Raw genomic sequence first — 17,764 nt, forward strand, 5'->3', positions numbered from 1 at the left:
GAACTGTGGTTTTTATCTTCTTTGTGCCCATAACATTGGGGAAAACCTGGGCAAATTTATCATGCCAGGTCTCTTTATGGAACTTGGCTGGAGCTCTGGGTATAGAGAATATGACCACCTCACCAAACTGGGGCTTGAGTCAAGGAGCTAATAACTGGGGGTGTGGAAAAGGCCCAGAAATTAGGGAATGGGCAGATTCAGTATCAGTACATATCCAGTTCTGTTTTGGAGATCCTTGCACATCCTTAGCAATCACAAAATGATACCCAGAACTTTCTAAGCTTTCTAACTGGCTAAAGGAAAGGCCAGCAGCTTTTTTGGCTTAGATGCCACCAATGTTGTTAAGCCCTACCAAGCCAAAATGATCATCGGGGGGAAGTGAAAGCGGGGAAGGCAGAGGAAAAACTGCACATGGTGGTGGGCCGTTGGGAAGGCTGACGGTTTACAGGATTATCAGGACTCTGAAATGCCAACCCAGAGCTACAGGACTGTGTGAATGTGGTTTTGTTTTCCTTCCGAAACTAGGTGTGGATCAATCAGTGGTCACTGCAGGTCCAGTAGCAGCTTCTGACAGTTCTCCTCAGGTGGTGAGGCCCAAGGAAAAGGCCTTCAACTCCACTGCTACCCACCGACTACAGCAGGAGCTGTCTTCCTCAGACTGTACAGGCTCTCGACTGAGGAATGTCAAGGTCCAGACAGCCTTGCTACCCTTGAAAGAGGCAGCCAGATATGATCAGCAGGCTGGGCCCTGTGTTGACAGAGGCACCCAAACCAAGAAGTCTGGGAAAAGTGGGCAGACAAGGCATCGGACCCAGCACCCAGCACCCAGCAACCCCTGTGGGCTGCCGCCACCAGCAGCAGGCAGCGAGCAGACCGCCCCTCACATTCGAGACACCTCCCAAGCTCTGGAGATCACCCAGTATTTTTTTGAGGCCGTTTCTACCCAGATGGAAAAGTGGTATGAAAGGAAGATTGAGGAAGCACGAAGCCAAGCCAGTCAGAAGGCCCAGCAAGACAAGGCCACCCTGAAGGAACATATTAAAAGTTTAGAAGAAGAACTCGCTAAACTAAGGACGAAGGTGCAGAAGGAAAATTAGGACCTGGGGAGCAGCACAAGAAGGGATTCCTGGCTTTGCAGCTCTAGAAGAGCTATGGCCAACATGTCCGTTATCGCGCACGTGGCGGACTTGCCTTTCAAAAAACAGTCGAATTTCTGAAATGTGCCAGACCCATGCTTCCCATGCCCTGAAGTTATGATGACTTCAACAGTGAGACTGAAACCAGGGGACACTTGCTTAGTTGCAGGTTTCATTACAAACTCGTAACCTCAGACCAGGGTCATCTGAGGTTCAAAAGCTCAGATTAGGTGAGCCACGCTAAGCAACTGTATGATGCGTCGAGCCTAAACCCTAAAATTCAGGATGTATGAAATAATATAAGTCAAAAGGAAGAAGAAAAGCAAATCCCTTGTGAACGCCGGTGGCCGTTCATGTGGTGCACACCTGCTGGACCCAGAAAAGAGTATCTTTCTGTAAGAACTGTGGCTGGGATGCGCACATCCCCTCTCAAATTCCTACTTCTCAAAATGCTGACTTTTTAACCAGATGAAAACTTATCAAATAGATTTGGAGGAGAAAAAGATTTTCATGATGTCACCAGATCCAGTATATCTTAAAAGATTTTGCAGAGTCCGTGGGTACTTAAAATAATGAGGAATTGGCTAATAGCACTGGGAACGTTTGTTAATAAACTCAAATGAGAAACATTCAAATCACTGGTCATTGTTTCTGTATTTTCAGCCAAAATACAGTAATATTATGATTGATTAATCCTACTGATTTTAAAGATTAATGGAAAAACATTCATCTAAAAACTATCTGAAACTTCTATCCTTAATCACACCCGATTATCCAAGAGTACCTTTCCAAATTTGAGCTTATCTGTCTACATTTTATAGAGAAGTAAGGCTATTTCTTTTGAAAGGATTTCACTTCTAATTGTGTCCTGTCATTAAAGAGCCTCAAAAGTTTCCCACTGCTTTGCAGTGATTCTTTCAAGGTAAGATAATTCAGTAACTTGAGCTAGACCCCACTGTTTCCCAGCTTTGTGGAGCCCCGAGGATTTTCTCTGCTCTATGGAATATACAAAGTTGTAGAAGTGGCTTAGGTAGGTTGAATTTTGGATTTCTCTTCTATACTTCTTGTCCCTTGGTATGTGGGATTATATTCCTCTCTTCCAGATTCCATGTATGCACAGAAATCCCCATCCTAACAGCACAGGAATTGAGTACTCTTGTCCCTAACTTTGAGTAAAATGTTGTTCATTGAGCCAAAGAGAAAATGTTTTCCTGATATGGGCACACCCAGGAAAACACAGTATGTTTACAGTTCCTTTGTTTCTGCCTAATCAGGCTTGCAGTTGTCTTTGTTTTTTAATAGTGACAATCTATGGACAGAGACCTTCCTAACAAATCTAGATCTAGGTGTAGGTCACCAGTCTACAACCCGAACAGAGTCAATGTCATGTCCTCTCCAGCTGATGTTCATGTCTGTGAGCTTGTCCTGTTCCTCAGCTACCGTCAAGGCTGTGTGGTTCTCCTGTAGGGACTCCTGTTGCACTGCCCCGTGGAGAGCCGCCTTCATCTCATCATTCCCCTCTGCGCTCCTGAGGCAGAGCCAGAGTGAGATGGCACCTTCAATTTCTCGGGTCCCCCAATCAGGCGTCATGGACAGCTGTAGAATCCTTCCTCAGTACACGTCAGTTTTTTGAGAACTGCCCGATACTCAGATGAAATCCTGAGATAGTAAGTTGTTGTCTAAGCAGTTCTTTTCACTCATTAAATACATCCTGTTACCCCAACAAGTATCCTTGTTGAGAAATGCTGAAAACAAATGAAATTTGATCTCAACCATAGAGTGCTTTGGAAGGAAGGATTTTGCTTGTGTAACCTCCACCCATCAGAAGGAGGTGGCTTACCACTGCCAACTGGGTATTTTTGTCCAGGTGCCAGGGAAGAGACTAGGGAGGAATGAGAAGAGTCACAGGCACCTGGTCTGGCAGATGACACGGCTCCTTGTCTAACAGAAGGGAAACCCAGTAGAGGCAGGGAAACCGAACACCATCAGTCAGCCTCCCAACCCAAAATGGGGGCAGCATCTCTAGACCAATGGCTTATTTTCAAAAACTGGGTCTTTGTTCTTTAGTATTGTCAAAAATTCAACTTTGGGTCTGACAGGTGTCTTACTTTTCCCTTCTGCTATCTGCTACAAGGAGTGAATGCCACCCTAGTACTCTTCCAAAGAAGCAAAACTATTAATTGAGAGTCTGTCATGTGGGTCGTGTTTGAAACAGAGACTGGAACTTTCAATAGCTATGGGGGAAAATGATGTAGAACACAGAAAAGTGGTATAATACTGCAGTGGGGTTTTTGTTAGTGAATTACTGCACTGAGTAAACTAAAATCTGTGGTTAGATTGAATAGAAGTCCAATCTTACTTTTACCTCTGGGAGCCCAAAATAAATTGATGTCTTCATGCTTAAATCTTTTTTTTTTTTTCCAGTCAAGCACTGATACTTGAGAGATATGTTGTCTTCTATTTAATATTTTTATTACCTTGAATTTGTCTCCTCTAAGCATTAAACATGGTTCTCAACATTATGGATATTAAAATCCTTATTTAAAAAATGAAAGTGTGAATATATAGTGGATATTTTTGATTGGTTGACCAAATTTATGGTTCCCAGAAAGAGTGCCTTCATGCAGACACACTTTGCCTTGTTTTGATAGAAGGGTAACTTCTGGTAAATACATCTGCTTTAAAGTAGAAATCAGGTGTACTGCATGAAAAATAAATTTTGGAAATTATGTAAATACTTCTCAGTGCAAGCTTTAAGTTTTTTTTTAATTGTTGACCTTTAGAAAATACTGAACCAAGAGAACAAAACCTCACTTAAAACTGTATGCAGGCAAAATAACATTTTCTAACAAATTATTCGTAAAAGCTAAATACATTTCTTCCTGTGATAAAAAAGCCAAATCGATTAAGATTTAGAAGACAAAACCAGTGACCTTTTAGAATACTTATAAGAAAAAAATTTCAAATTGTTTTCTGTTGATTTTAAAGGGAAATATTCTTCTGTAATATTGTCAAAATATGGTAAGTATGAATACATTAAATCCATGAGACACATAATCGGGAAACAACACAGAAATTTTCCTAATGCAAACCAGAATAGGTAAAAAGCAATTTCCTCTTCCTTGTAAACAAAAATAGCAATTTAATCCTGACAGAATTGCTCAAATGCCTGCCTGAAGGAAGGAAATAGGCTGTGGTGATTTCGAGTTTGGCACGAAGTGACTGTTTTTGATTCTGCTTGGACCATACCTTACTTTACATAATCCCGGTGTTTTTCCACAGTAGATGTGAGCCATTTCCTTCTGTTGTTTGACTAGCATTTTTCTTCTATAAAAGAGCATTTAGGTAAGTGTGGGTCTCACCCTCTCCTGAGTGTCTGCTTGTGTGACTCCGATAACATAAACACCAGAGAATATGTGCTGCTTTCCTCAAACAGGAGAACGGCCTCTGCAGGCCCACCCATAGCAAGGCCTGCGCTGAGTTTAGAAACTTCCAACCCGAGGGTACACTTCAAAGGAGGTAATGACATAGGGATACTCAGGATGCTAAATGATAGCCCTAGCTACTTACCCTCTTGCTAGAAAGCTCTGATATTTAAAAAATCTTAATATAAAGATTTGACTTATTGTAGTTCAAATACATAGACTGAACAAGTACCTTAAAATTAAACTTCAGGAACAAAACTTCCAACATTTAGATAAGAGTATAGTTGTGGGGTTGTTTTGTTTTAGAGGGTGGGTAGGGAATGAGGGAGAGGGAGACTCTTAAACAGACTCCAGGCCCAACACAGGGCCTGAGGGAGGGCTCGATCTCATGATGCTGAGATCATGACCTGAGCCAAAACTGAGATGCTTCAACCGACTCAGCCACCCAGGCGCCCCCATGCAAGTATAGTTCACAGGGAATACCCAGAAGGGTAATTTGTTGTCTAAGCCAGAACACCGACAAAGATGCTAAATAGAATGTGTTCTACCAAGAGTTAGAACCTGGCCATCTTAATGAGCATGGTTTCATTGGGGAGGAGAAACTGTTGTTTAGCCTAAGATTGATTTAGCGCTCAAACGCTGTCCATTATTAAAGGTTATAATAATCTTAGCCTCTGGAAAATGAAAATTCAATTTTGTAGTGTTTCGCCCAATTTAAAAAAACAAAACAAATCCCAAGTTCTGTTTTCTTGGCGTCTGTTAATTGCATCTTACAAACTTAAACCACAAATGCTCTTACATCTTTGACCTACACCACTGCTAGGAAGAATGTCACCAAGTCACTGACTTCTACACCTCATGAAAAGGTGATTTGTAGTGTCAAGATTTTAGATTTACTAAAAGTTGCCTATACTTGAACAGGTGTATCATGCTGCAAGAAGGAAAGTGCTTTCTGTTCACAGACTGTTCACAAAGGCTTCTGCCCATCAGATGGCTTGGCAATAGCTTGACTGATGTAAGGCTATGTACAAATCTGATCATTAGCTTATGCATTTTGGCAGGCGAGAATTCTACCACTGAACCACCCATGCAGCTCATGCATTTTTAATTAGATAACCTGGCTGAAGAACATTCAGAATTATTTTATCTTGTGGGCTGAGCCTGTGGGCTGGGCGGGTGGAGCCTGGCAATGCAGGCAGGTCATGGATGAACACCTCCTTCTGCCTCTCTCTTCCTTCTGGCGTGCAGTCCAGTACTAGGTAACCATTTATCATTCTGCAGAATTTCTCCTAGATTTTTCAGGTGCTGGTCAGATTCTGGGATTACCTTTTAGATCTGTTCTAAAAGAACAGAGGACATCCGTCTGTGGGGACTGCCAATCCCGCCTCTTCCATAAGCTTTCACTTTCACTAAATTAACTGTTGTACATTATTTGGTCAGAGTATCCTCAGGTCAACTTCTCGTCTCCAATGTATTCTGCAAACTTTCTCTTCCTGTCACTGGAGGAGAACCTGATGCACCAAGGATCTTCCCTGATGCTCTCACTTCTATGCGGAGGCTAAGATAATTGCATTAGTTTCATCCAGATGTTGTTGCCTCTTCTTTTTGGTAAGTGCCTCAATGTGTTCATTAAGCTTCTGTCTCTCTTCTTTCCAACAAAGATCTATATTCCCAGTGAGGATGTTTTCAGAGAATCCTTGGATGACTGCATCTTGACCCATCTGAGGAACCTACCTCAACAACCCTCAGTAATGCAGGAGGATTTTTTCAAGAAAGGTCCAGGGCATCTCCTGAGGTCAGTATACTTCCATACGTCTCATATGGTATGTTTCTTAAAATACTGGCTTACACAGTATTCTATGTCAATTCTACATCAGCCAAAAAGTTCGTAAAACCTTTACTGAAGTATAATTCATATATCATACATGCAAAATATACGATTCAATGGACTTTAGTATAATCAGAGTTATGCAACCAGGAGCCCCACTGTAACTTTAGAATGTTTTCATCACTCAGAAAAGAAACCCCATATCCATTAGCAATTACTTGCCATGCTATCCACACAGACTTGGGCAACCACCTCTTTCTTCCTATTTTAGATACTTCATATAAATGGAATCGTACAACGTGTGATCATTTGTGACTGGTCTCAGGTTCATCCATGTGTAGCAGACATGTTATCCGTACTTCATTCCTTTTTATTGCTAAATAATATTCTACAGACATCGTATTTAATCGTTTTCTCAGTTGATGGGCCTCTGGATTGCTTCTACTTCTTGGCTATTATGAATAATGCTGCTATGAATATTCTCGTACAAGTTTTTTATAGAAAGATTTTCAGTTCTCTTGGTTATAAACCTAGGAGGAAACTGCTGACTTGTGTGGTAACTTAATCTTTGAAGCAACTGACAGTTTGTTTTCCAGAGTGGCTGTGCCATTTGATATTCCCACAGCACATATGAGGGGTCCAATTTCCCTACATCTTTATCAATATTTGCTACTAACTGTTTTAGTTGTATTTATTCCAGTGGAGGTAGTTACTGTTTCAGTGTGGTTTCAATTTGCATTTCCCAGAGGGTTAATGATGTTGAGGATTGTACGTGCTGACCACTTGTACTGGTTTTTGCTACTTGAATTGCTGACATATCCAAAAACATTTGCAAAAACATTTTCAAGGGTATGTTTTTCAGTGTTAAGGCGATTGTTCTGATGTGCTTTTGTTTGCTCTGACCTGCCGTGCTCCGTGTCCTGACATTCTCCCAGGTACTGAACAGTTTGACTTGCTTTTAGACTGCCCATCATTGAGTCTAATCAGCTCAACGATACACATGGAAACTCTGAAATTCAGTCTTTCAGAATGATGCTACAGTTAAGATTTTGCCAAAGCAAGGGTTTTTTCTAGCTCTTTGAGCTGCATATTGCCTTGAGTAATCATCATCCGGATTGTGTCCTGTAGAAGAAAGTGAAAGCTGGTCACTATTTTACTTGGTTACACTAGGTACAGCTCTATCATTTCATTTGTTAGGGACCAACACAGAGAACTGGAGCCACTGTGTATTGGGAAAACCCCAAACTGCACAGGGTTTGGAATGCTTTCATAAACCCCAGTCATCATACTTCCCAAACCATCATGCTGTCTTATTTATAATCTTTTCACGTGTGTGTATGTATATCTGATTTAAAAGTCAGGTGACGATATTGTAAAGATCATAAAATTTCAAATATCATTTGAGTGGAAAATTGGTAACATTAAAAGGAATGATGAAGATGTAGCTACATCTCCATGATCCTTATATTCCAAAATGTCTATTAAACTTAAAAAAAAAAAAAAATTCAACTAACACAAAACAGGGCTTGTCCTCACCATGATCTTGTTCTCACCTCTTCAGTGGCACTTTTATTTCTTTTGAATTCTTCCCTTGCCCAGTCCTTCAGGTATTTGCGATCAGAATCATTTGGAACTTCGCGAATTGCTTGCAAAATCCTTCTGTAGAGAAGGAGAACTTGTTGCCTTCTCATGAACTGTAGAGAGGAGGAGAAATGTCAATTACAACTGCAAAATCTACAGCCCAGAGGGCGGTACTTTAGGAAACCAAACCAAATAGATGACTTCTCTTTGGTCCTCAATTTTGAAAACGACAAAGAAAAACTTCCCTTTTAAGAAAAAGGCAAAGAGTATATTGGGGCTGTTTGCTTACTCCTTATCAAACCTAAGAATCCTTAACATCAAGAGATGACCACTGAGCAGAGAAAAGACTACCAGTTACTAGAGGCTGTACCTACAGTAACAGCATTTTCTTTTTTTTTTAAACCAACGCAGTTAAAATTCTTTGGCGATCTCACTCTTTACCATAGCTCAGACTTCACCGTGGCCGAGGCATCAAAGTTCCAAGATATCCACAGCCCGCCCGCCTCACTAACCCAGCCAGGGCCAGAGGGCAGCCCCCTTCTCCCCACCCCCACAGCCGGCTTCCGCATCAGGAAGTCCCGCCCCCCCCCCCCACTCCGCAGGGTGGGGTGGATAATTGAGATCAGATCAAGGAAAGCTGCCCTAAAAGGCTGACAAAAACGGGCGCTACCTGCTTTAACGTCAGTGTCGCCGGGGGTAACCGGGAAGTAGCCATTTCCGCCAGGTAGCACCGGCTCCCTAGAACTCTAGTGCGCAGGAGCGGAAGTGGCCGTGTAACCGGGGGCGGGGCTAGCCTGGTTTCCCGGGAGACAGGCTGCGGGTTACAGTTGGCCGCCAAATCACACACAGTCTGTCTGAACTGAAGCTATAAAGCTTTGGGCAGTTTTGTCCTAGAATACACTTTCTGGGGGTTGCGAGGGGGGTAGCAGTTCTTGCGTCACAAAGTTGTGATAATAGGAATGGTAAGGCAACTGGCCCAGTTCCTGGCACTGACTGGTTAAGTTAGAGAGTGAGGGGTGAAACTGTGTATTCCCATTGAGCTTTTTACATGCGCATAGTTAGAAATAAAAATTTTAATGTTTAATGTTTGTGTCCTGTTCTTTTGTCTTTTTTTCCTTGTTTTCATCCTGGTCTTTTGTTTGCAACCATGGTGGCATCTTCGTGGTTGCCATTAGTTATGTTCTTAACCGTAAGGTTATTTTACCAACAAAAGCGGGTTTACCTGGGAATAGAGAATTGCAGTTGAGGGCATGTAAGCTATGGAAAAACTACAGGCAAGTCTAATAAAGGAGAGGAACTTATCTTACAGAGATGGAAGTTGAGAAGCGGTTGTTTTGAAAAGTCCATTGGGAAAAAGCAAGATGATTTTTCATGGAGTTGCAAGGGTAGCTGATTTCTTGCACACTGTGTCTCTCACATCTTTTTCCCTCTTGGGGCCTGTAATTGTTTAACTGTCGACCTGCTGGGATCTATAACTGGCATGTCTGTGTAATTCATCACTCTTTCTGGAAGGGACATTGAGTGGTTGGTCCAGCTTTCCTTTCTAGTCTCCCAACTCTACTTCAACAAAGTTTCCCTTTATTAATTTTCTCATTAATTCTGAGGTTTTAAATGGCTGCTCCATTGTAGTTATAACAATTTTGTATCACTAGTAACGAGGAACTGAATGTCCCCACAACTTAAGCTTTTATTTCCTCATAATTGTTTTATCCTCCCAACACACACATGCCCTTAATTTATGTAAGTAGGTAGGGTTGGTGAATCTTTGCTATAGTTTGTCAAATAGAATTTTCTGAATTACCGCCAAAAATGTTCATTTGGTTACCCATTTGCTGAGCATTTACTTGATTGCCCACTTGCTGGAATCCTTTGGTGTCCCTTTTTCCTAGTTGTGTCGTCTCAGCAACCTCACCCTCTCCTGGCCTCCTTTCTCATCTGGAAAGTGAAATGAGATCTACCTCAGAGTTGCGCTGGGCGTAATGCACTGAGAACAGGACCTGCCACATACACTCCCAGTGCCTGCCTTTCTGGAACATGACCAGGTATTGAATGGGTGATGCTAACTATGCCTACTTTTTGAAGTTTTGTCTCGTTGGCAATAACAATTCTTATAAAAATTCATGAAATAGCCCTTGCCACCCACTTTGTGAATTGTCATGACTGGTCCAGTTATGGTAATCAAGGTTTGTATTCTAATTTTGTATGGCTTGTTTGCCTGTTCTTTAAGAAAGTTGTTTATATTAGTTTTAAGAAGTTTCTATATAAGTCATGTATTTTTCTTTTGAGGCTTTCAATTTCTCCCCTAAAGAGCTTTGCAATCCTATATTATTGTCTTCATTGTTAACTTTTAAAATATTTACTCCACCTAGTTTGCTTTATGGCTTGATGTGGATGTCTAACTTTTTTCCAATTGCTACACTAATTTTGATAACATTTATTACATCTTTCTTCTTGGGTTTTGCCCATTAAGGTAGATTTTATTAGGATCTGAACAAACTGTTCAGGGTTATTTCATGTAACCCTAGAATATTTTATTATTTGGCAGGACCAACACCCTGTAGTTTCTTGAGAATCTTTTGCATCCTTTCCCTCCCTTTTCCCATCACAGCACAAGCTGAAAAGAGTACTTTTGGGTGCCTGCTGGGAAGCTCCAGCTTACCTGGTACAATTTCAAAGGTAGATGTGATAGACCACATCCTGGTCAGAATGGTGGTGTCTTTCCCTACCTGACCCATCACAGAGGGCTACGGCCAATGAAATGTGAGTAGAACAAACATGTCATCTGGAGCAAAATCTTCGCAAGCCAGTGTGTTTTTCACCAACTTACCTTTTCCTCTGCCACTAGGTCAGCATGGTCAGCTCAGCCACTGTGGACATGAGACACAAATGAGAGACCCTTGTGGCAGTAAGCCACGGACCTTGTGCGGGCCAGGGCAGCACAGCGTAAGCCAGGGACAGCCGACTGATGGAGCAGGCAAGATCGTGCCCTAGCGTACCTTTTACACACCTGTCATGTTCCCATTCAGAAGGGTCACAAGTTATATCAACAGTGGTATATATTTAATAATCTTCAGAATATAAGCTGCATAGCTCTTTAGAATAAAAAATGATATAACCTCAGGTACATGCTTTAGGACACTTGGTTAAACAACAAGCAATTGGTCTTTGATGACCACCTCAAAAGTGTGGTAAACTTCACAGTGTAACTTGAAAACAAATGTGGAGATAGACAATTATATCAGGGCATGTTGTCTACAAAAGAACATTCCAACAACTTAAATAGAACACAGCACATAATTTCAAGTATTCAAGCAGTGCTTTCTGACCAAGTAAAAACCGTCTAAAAACCATTGATGTATTTTGACTGGGGAAAAAAAATGTAGCTGCTTAGTTTTTCTAAATACAGCATTTCTTTTCCAGAATGGGGCTGGCTCAGTCCAGCTTAAAAGCAGTGGAGGAATGATTCTTCCCCTTAATTGCTAAGGAAAAAATAAAATAAAGAAATAAATACAACAATAGGGACTGTGGCACAGAGAGAATGAGACACCTAAGGGACCAAGAGCTTTCCATCATTGCATAGTCTCCCGAAGCAGCAAACATGAAGGACAACAGAAAAGCCACTTCATTTTTATACCATCCAGTAAGAACACACATACCCCAACCTTCCTACCCTCAAAGAGAAGGCAGTTCCTGTTACATGAAACGCAGTGAGAAAACACACACCCTCAGGACTCTAGAAAGTGGCTGCTCAGTGTCTTTTGGCAGGACACGGATACACACTGTGGGCTTGAAGGTGGAGCCTTAGAGCAGGGTTAAAAGGGCAGCTGCCTTTAGTCCTTTGTCCAAAGGACTGGAACTGTCCTATTCTCCTAGCAGCTTCTCCAGGTAGGTGTTCAGGAGTCCTGTGAGGAGCAAAAGTAGCTTGGCCCACGCCTCCTCTTAGGCCGGGCCTTCCAAGACCAGACACAACCACTGAAGTTCCTTCACTGTGACAGCTGGAGCCCAGGCAAAGCAGACGGCCCAGGCTCTCTCTAGCTCAGAAAGCACAGTGTAAAACAAAATGTAGATTGTAATCAAACTTTGTCATTATTAGGTGAATTTTTATAAATCAGACAGATTTAAGATAAAAAGCATATTTTAGAGCTGCGAGTTCAGAAGCACTTGTCCAAAAGAGGGAGCACCTGGCCAAAGGCGCGGCAGTCTGACCATGGTTTAGAGTCTCATCTTGGACTGTGTTCCTTCTCTATGGGTGGTCGGAGGCTGCCACCAATTCAAACCACTGCCTCAGAGCATCGCTGAGTGTCTCAGGGAGCGCATTCACATCACGAAGAATGATATAGAAGGGGAATGGAAACTCTTCCATGTAGGATCGGATTTCGGGCATCTCTCCGGGTCCTTTAAATATTGGTACTTTAATGTCCAAGATAGAATCCTGTCAACAGAAAACATTTTGAAATTAACAAAACAGTATCCTTGACTAGCTCTTCCCTGATCTCTTTCACTAACGATCTTTAGGTCTCCTATATCAAGTCTGCTAAAGCTTTTATTGCTTAGCTTTTTATTTCTATTTTTTACTTTTTTTTATTAGCTTTTATTACTGAGGAACAATTTTTAGAACTCCTATTGAGGAGGCAGATCCCTTTCTGTGCACCTTTTCCAGGAGAAGTGACATTGAAAGGGAGGGAAAAGGGCAGACAAGAAAATCCAATTTTCCTATAAGGGTATTCTCTCATTTACTATTTGGAGTAATTCACAGTAAGTCTTCCCACTTGTTATCCAGGCCCTAGAGTGGCTTGCAGAGACAGTGCCGTCCCTGGAACAGAAGTGAGCATCTTTCACTGAGCACCGCTGCATCCTGCTCTGAGAAGGGCACTGCTGGGATCCGAGGAGCAGGAATGGGCTGGTCTACGGTTTCAAGTGGGCAAGAACGGTGTCAAGGCTGCGGGGCCTGCAAGGACACACTGCGGGGGGCAAAGATGACACGAGTAGGAGTCGGCGCGGCCGGTGGCTAGGAGGGTGGCCTCTGGGATCTGAGTTCTGGTTTTCCTACTCGTTACCTATAGTCTGTGTTTCTGGCCTTCACTGGAAAATGGGAATAATGACCCCTACCCTCACTGGGTTATTTGCAAAAAACTAATATCATATGACAGAACATCAGTAGGAGCTGTGACAGATTTCAGATAGAACAGGTTGAAGGGAATCCCCACCTTATCCCCTGATAAGGCAACTTTTAGGGGTCACTCACCCGGGAACTGGGATTGTCCAGTACAACAAAAATGACAAAGATGTTAGCATTCCGGGCGGCCTGGACTGCCGCTAGGACTCTGTCCTTGCCTTCGAGGAAAAGGCCACGTCCATCAGAGACCACCAGGAGGAGCTGTGCGGTTTCTAGAGCAGAACACATAGCAGGAAAGGAAAAAGGGAACAAAACAAAAATCGCACTTTTAACAACTCAAACGGACTTGAAGACATGCTAGTGTAGGCTTTCTCTGTACTATTAACCAAACAGGTGTCTGAAACTGATGAATTCTGGACATAGGCGAAAGGGACATTACTTCAGATGCCCCAGTCAGACGTAAGGCTGCAAAAGACCTATGCAGCTTCGGCCAATAAAACAGTGTCCCTGTCGCATTAGGTCAATTTCATTGTATAACAACAGAGGAGAATTAAAACCTATTTATGGTTATAAAGAAGGGGTGCCTGAGGGGCTCAGTCGATCAAGCATCCAGCTCTTCAGCTAAGCTCATCATCTGGGGTTCGTGAGACTGAACCCCATGTTGGGCTCTGTGCTTGATGTGGAACCTGCTTAAGACGCCCTCTCCCTCTGCCTCCTGCAACACCTCAAAAGTACTGAGTAGGCCGGTAGATGAACGTGCCCAAATCAGGAACCTGGAACTGGTCTTCCAAATTTCTTGTAACTAATTTGTATCTTCTTCTCTTCTTGACCCATTTAAATGAAAACTTAAGTGGAAGGGGCCATTAAAATAAATCACGAATAAAAGCACTTAAAAAATTTTAACTCTTTGGGGAGGCTGGGTGGCTCAGTCAATTAAGCATCTGCCTTCGGCTCAAATCATGACCCTGGAGTCCTGGGATCGAGCTCCGAATCAGGCTCCCTACTCAGTGGGAAGTCTGCTTCCCCCTCTCCCTCTACTCCTTCCCCTGCTTGTGTTCTCGCTCAAATAAATAAAATCTTAAAAAAAAAAAAAAGTTTTTACTCTTAAAAAAAAAAAAAAGAAAAAGCTGTTTCCAATGAAAGACAATAATGCTTGAGAGCAGGCAGTCTTTCTCTGTCAAGGAAGTTCAGAAGGGGTCGAGAGGTGTTAGAGACTTGCTTTACACGAGAAGGTTCTCCATGCTATAATCATGACTGAGAGATCTCAGAAGAAGCTGAAAGAAGAACTGGGGTATTCCAAGCCCTAAGTCAATCATTGTTGGATTAGCTGGTTTCTGCATTATGTCCTTCTTTGCTTCGTCAGTAAAATATTACAGAATGTTCTTTATACTAAATTCTATACGCCTTGCTCCACCTTCACAACTCTGAACTCTACTAAGTATATACCAGTTCACAACGAAGAACAGTTAACACTTGAACAACACAGGTCTGTACTGTGAGGGTAGGCCCACTTACATGCAGGTATCTTATGGTAGGTACTGCATATATATTTTCTCTTCCCTATGATTTCCTTAACATTTCTCTCTAGCTTACTTTATCGTAAGAATACAGTATTAGGGCGCCTGGATGGCTCAGTTGGCTAAGCATCTGCCTTCAGCTCAGGTCATGATTTCCCAGTCCTGAGATCGAGCCCCGCACTGGGATTCCTGCTCAGCAGAGAGTCTGCTTCTCTCTCTCCCTCTGCTCCTCCCCACTGCTCTCTCACTCTGTCTCAAATGGATAAATAAAATCTTTACAAAAACTACAGTATAAAATACATATAATATGCACAATTGCTAAATTAACTTAGTATATTATCAATAAAGGCTTCTGGTCAATAGTAGGCTCTTAGTAGCTAAGTTTTTGAGGGGTCAAAAGTTATATATGGGTTTTCAACTGTGCAGGGGGTTGGTGCTCCTAACTGGCACCTCCCACATTGTTTAAGGGTCAACTATAATTAATTCATATCTATTCCTCCATTGGTTATAAGCCTCTTGGGTAGAGGGTTCAATAAAAGTTTCTGGATGGATAAATGGTTGAGTACAAAATTACATGAATACCTCACACCTCTCCAGCTCCTGCTTACCTTCTCCTCGAGAGCATACACTCTAAGAGATGGTCATGGGTACAGGGGGATGGAGCAAGCAGCTTGTGAATACATACAAAAGAAAGGCTTTGTGTTGGTAAAGACGAAGAACTGCAGCTCACCTGGACCGGTGTTCTGGGAGGGCTGCTGAGCAGCAGCAAACATGCTGGCTACGGTCTCGAGAAACTAAAGCAGAACCAGAGATGGGCTGTTATTAAACCACTGAAACTCTCTTCCCATTGTCACAGAGACTGAAATTCCTCCTGACTCTTAAGTTATGATCAAGTAACCTTTCAGATCTAGAGGCAATGACAAGGCCCCTTCCAGCCACCTGTACTAGGAACAGACGATCCTTGCACTGCTGGCATCTATCCTTGGGTTCTGGAGCTCTCCAGCACAGACCTGCATCTCTGGCATACACACCACTAGTGTTCTGTAACACCCCCAAGGAAAAGATACTTCCCCCGCGGGGTAAAGATAAGACATCACTACTGAAACAGCTGTCTCCTTTTAGAAGACAATAACTAATGTCTAGTGCAACAAAAAAGAAAGTAGGCTAAATCAGGGCAGACATGGAGAGAACACAATTATCATCCTATGCTGTGTTTTGAACTTAGGTCATCCTGAGTAAGTCACTGGGTATTTTTTACATCATTTTTTTCTCTAGGCTAAATTAAATAGGAAAGAGAAATTGGCCCAATTAAGGGCATGGGAAAATGGTTTATTTTTGCCAAAGTTCTAAATCTCTCAAAAACTAGGGAGCCAGAAAAATTAGTGACACAATGTCAATCTTTGAGTAACTGAGAAAAAGAAGTCACACCTGTTTGCTAATAGGTTGCCAAGGAAGTTTCTATTTCAGTGGTGCTTAGGCTGAAGTTTAGAACTGTTCTCCACTGGAAATTTTGCCTGTTCTAAAATCATACTGGGGAGGACAGAGTGCTAAAAATTATGTCTCTAAGGCACCTGGGTGGCTCAGTCAGTCGGTTAAGCATATGCCTTCGGCTTAAGTCATGATCTCAAGGTCCTACGATCGGGTCCCGAGTCAGGCTCTCTGCTCAGCGGGAAATCTGCTTCTCCCTCTCCCTCTGCCCATTCCCCCAACTTGTGCTATCATTCTCATATAAGTGAATAAAACCTTAAAAAAATTTTTTTTAACTAAAAAATAAAAATTATGTCTCTTCCCACACTTAAGAATGACTGTGCAGAGGACATTGATGTCGTCAGCATACCTGAGCAATCTTGGTTTTCTTTTGTTGGAATTTGCAGAGTCGCAGAATCTGGGACCCTGAGGAATCACTGAACTGTTCATGGAATGGATGTAACAGCTTTACAGACTCTCCAAAACTACAGAGAGAAAAACCAAATACAACGGAAGTTATTTTTTGTAATGACCAACATAACAAAAGGAGGTTGTTTCCCACTGGGATTAGAAGGCGCCCTTACCTGCACACGGCAATCTGACCCACTTCCAGGAGAGTTAGAGCGTTTCCAATCACAGCCAAAGATTCAAATGCCAGCTATGAAATAGAAAGTTAAGCTTCGGCTGACAGAATCAGAATATCCTCTAGTGCCTCTCAACCTTTTTTATCCCAAGAGTCCCACAGAAAATAATATTTTTGCTTGGCCCACAGGGAACATCAACATGGCTCTTCACAATCAACCTAGAAGCCACGGTGGCTGTAGACTGGGGCTAAAAGCACAAATCCTGAACCCAGAATCCATTACACTAGTAGTGAAGGTCTAGACATCATCTAATAAACATGGTCCTAAGAGGTTAGGTCCATAAAATTTTTAGCAATTTTCCCAGGGTGGGGGCACTACATAAAAAGTAATCTCTTATTGGTAAAAGATTTTAAAAACCAATGTATTTTAACCCATATATAAATGACAGCAGAGTTTTAGAATTTAAATTTCATTAAAAAGATGATGATACTTGTAGCAACTAACACTTACTCAAACATATCAAGTGCTAAGTACATACTTCATTTAATTTTCACAACTCTGTATGAGGTTCTGTTACAATTCTCATTTTTCATAAGATGAAACTGACACATAAGAAGGAAATAAACTGATCAAATGTCATGAGGTGAAGAGTGAGGAACTTGGACCAAACCTGGGTTCAGAGGTCACACTCTTTCTCTACAGAGCGTAGGCTGCTAGAGATGTAGGTTGCTCACTGGTTCACACTAGGTAATAGCATCACTGCAAAAAACATCCCTCTTCAGTGGCCATACGGTGGTAGCCTAAGTAATTCCATTCAGGCTCTTAAGTCTTGTGAATACTAACAGAGCACTAACTCCAGATAATTTCAGACTTAAAGAGATGTACGCTGAACTCTTTAAAAATGATATTCAGATATTATGTTGTGCAAGGTCATAAAAAAATAGTTTACCAGTACACTGCATTTTGTGGAAAATAAACATTGTCAGAATTATTCTTCTAGAGCTAGACAGGAGCACAGCAAGGCTAAAAAAACAACACAACTTAAGAGGCTTCCAACAGTAAAGGACCAAATTATCTGAGACATCCTGAAACCACCCTTTTGACTTCTTT

The 17,764-nt window shown here is 42.0% G+C and overlaps 3 protein-coding genes across 19 annotated transcripts in view; 1 reads left to right on the top strand and 2 right to left on the bottom strand.

The window, feature by feature from the left end:
* The window catches only part of ANKRD6 (ankyrin repeat domain 6), a 186,918-nt gene extending 185,144 nt beyond the window's left edge, over positions 1-1,774 (top strand). For all 13 annotated transcript variants that reach the window (XM_047734453.1, XM_047734462.1, XM_047734458.1 and 10 more), the window contains one exon: positions 526-1,774. In XM_047734453.1, coding sequence (XP_047590409.1) covers positions 526-1,097 — 572 coding nt within the window. In that variant the 3' untranslated portion in view covers positions 1,098-1,774. The remainder of the gene's footprint in view (positions 1-525) is intronic.
* Positions 1,762-8,739, bottom strand: LYRM2 (LYR motif containing 2). 3 transcript variants are annotated; one of them, XM_047734466.1, is made up of 3 exons: positions 8,641-8,739; positions 7,926-8,083; positions 1,762-2,664 (listed from the first exon to the last, which is right to left on the bottom strand). In XM_047734466.1, exons 1-3 carry the CDS (start codon positions 8,683-8,685, stop codon positions 2,490-2,492), a joined length of 378 nt encoding a protein of 125 aa, XP_047590422.1. In that variant the 5' UTR covers positions 8,686-8,739; the 3' UTR covers positions 1,762-2,489. The 3 variants fall into 3 exon arrangements, with proteins under 3 accessions (XP_047590422.1, XP_047590423.1, XP_047590424.1); XM_047734467.1 differs by lacking the exon at positions 8,641-8,739 and adding an exon at positions 8,412-8,512; XM_047734468.1 differs by lacking the exon at positions 1,762-2,664 and adding an exon at positions 6,449-7,511 and having other exon boundaries at positions 7,943-8,083.
* A 2,274-nt stretch (positions 8,740-11,013) lies between these two features.
* MDN1 (midasin AAA ATPase 1) overlaps positions 11,014-17,764 on the bottom strand; it is a 173,424-nt gene continuing 166,673 nt past the window's right edge. For all 3 annotated transcript variants that reach the window (XM_047734448.1, XM_047734449.1, XM_047734447.1), the window contains exons 98-102: positions 16,655-16,728; positions 16,441-16,555; positions 15,334-15,397; positions 13,216-13,358; positions 11,014-12,402 (exon numbers count right to left, since the gene is read on the bottom strand). In XM_047734448.1, coding sequence (XP_047590404.1) covers positions 12,214-12,402; positions 13,216-13,358; positions 15,334-15,397; positions 16,441-16,555; positions 16,655-16,728 — 585 coding nt within the window. In that variant the 3' untranslated portion in view covers positions 11,014-12,213. The remainder of the gene's footprint in view (positions 12,403-13,215; positions 13,359-15,333; positions 15,398-16,440; positions 16,556-16,654; positions 16,729-17,764) is intronic.

Source organism: Lutra lutra, chromosome 6 (assembly GCF_902655055.1).
Source record: "Lutra lutra chromosome 6, mLutLut1.2, whole genome shotgun sequence".
In the NCBI taxonomy this organism is placed as follows: domain Eukaryota; kingdom Metazoa; phylum Chordata; class Mammalia; order Carnivora; family Mustelidae; genus Lutra; species Lutra lutra.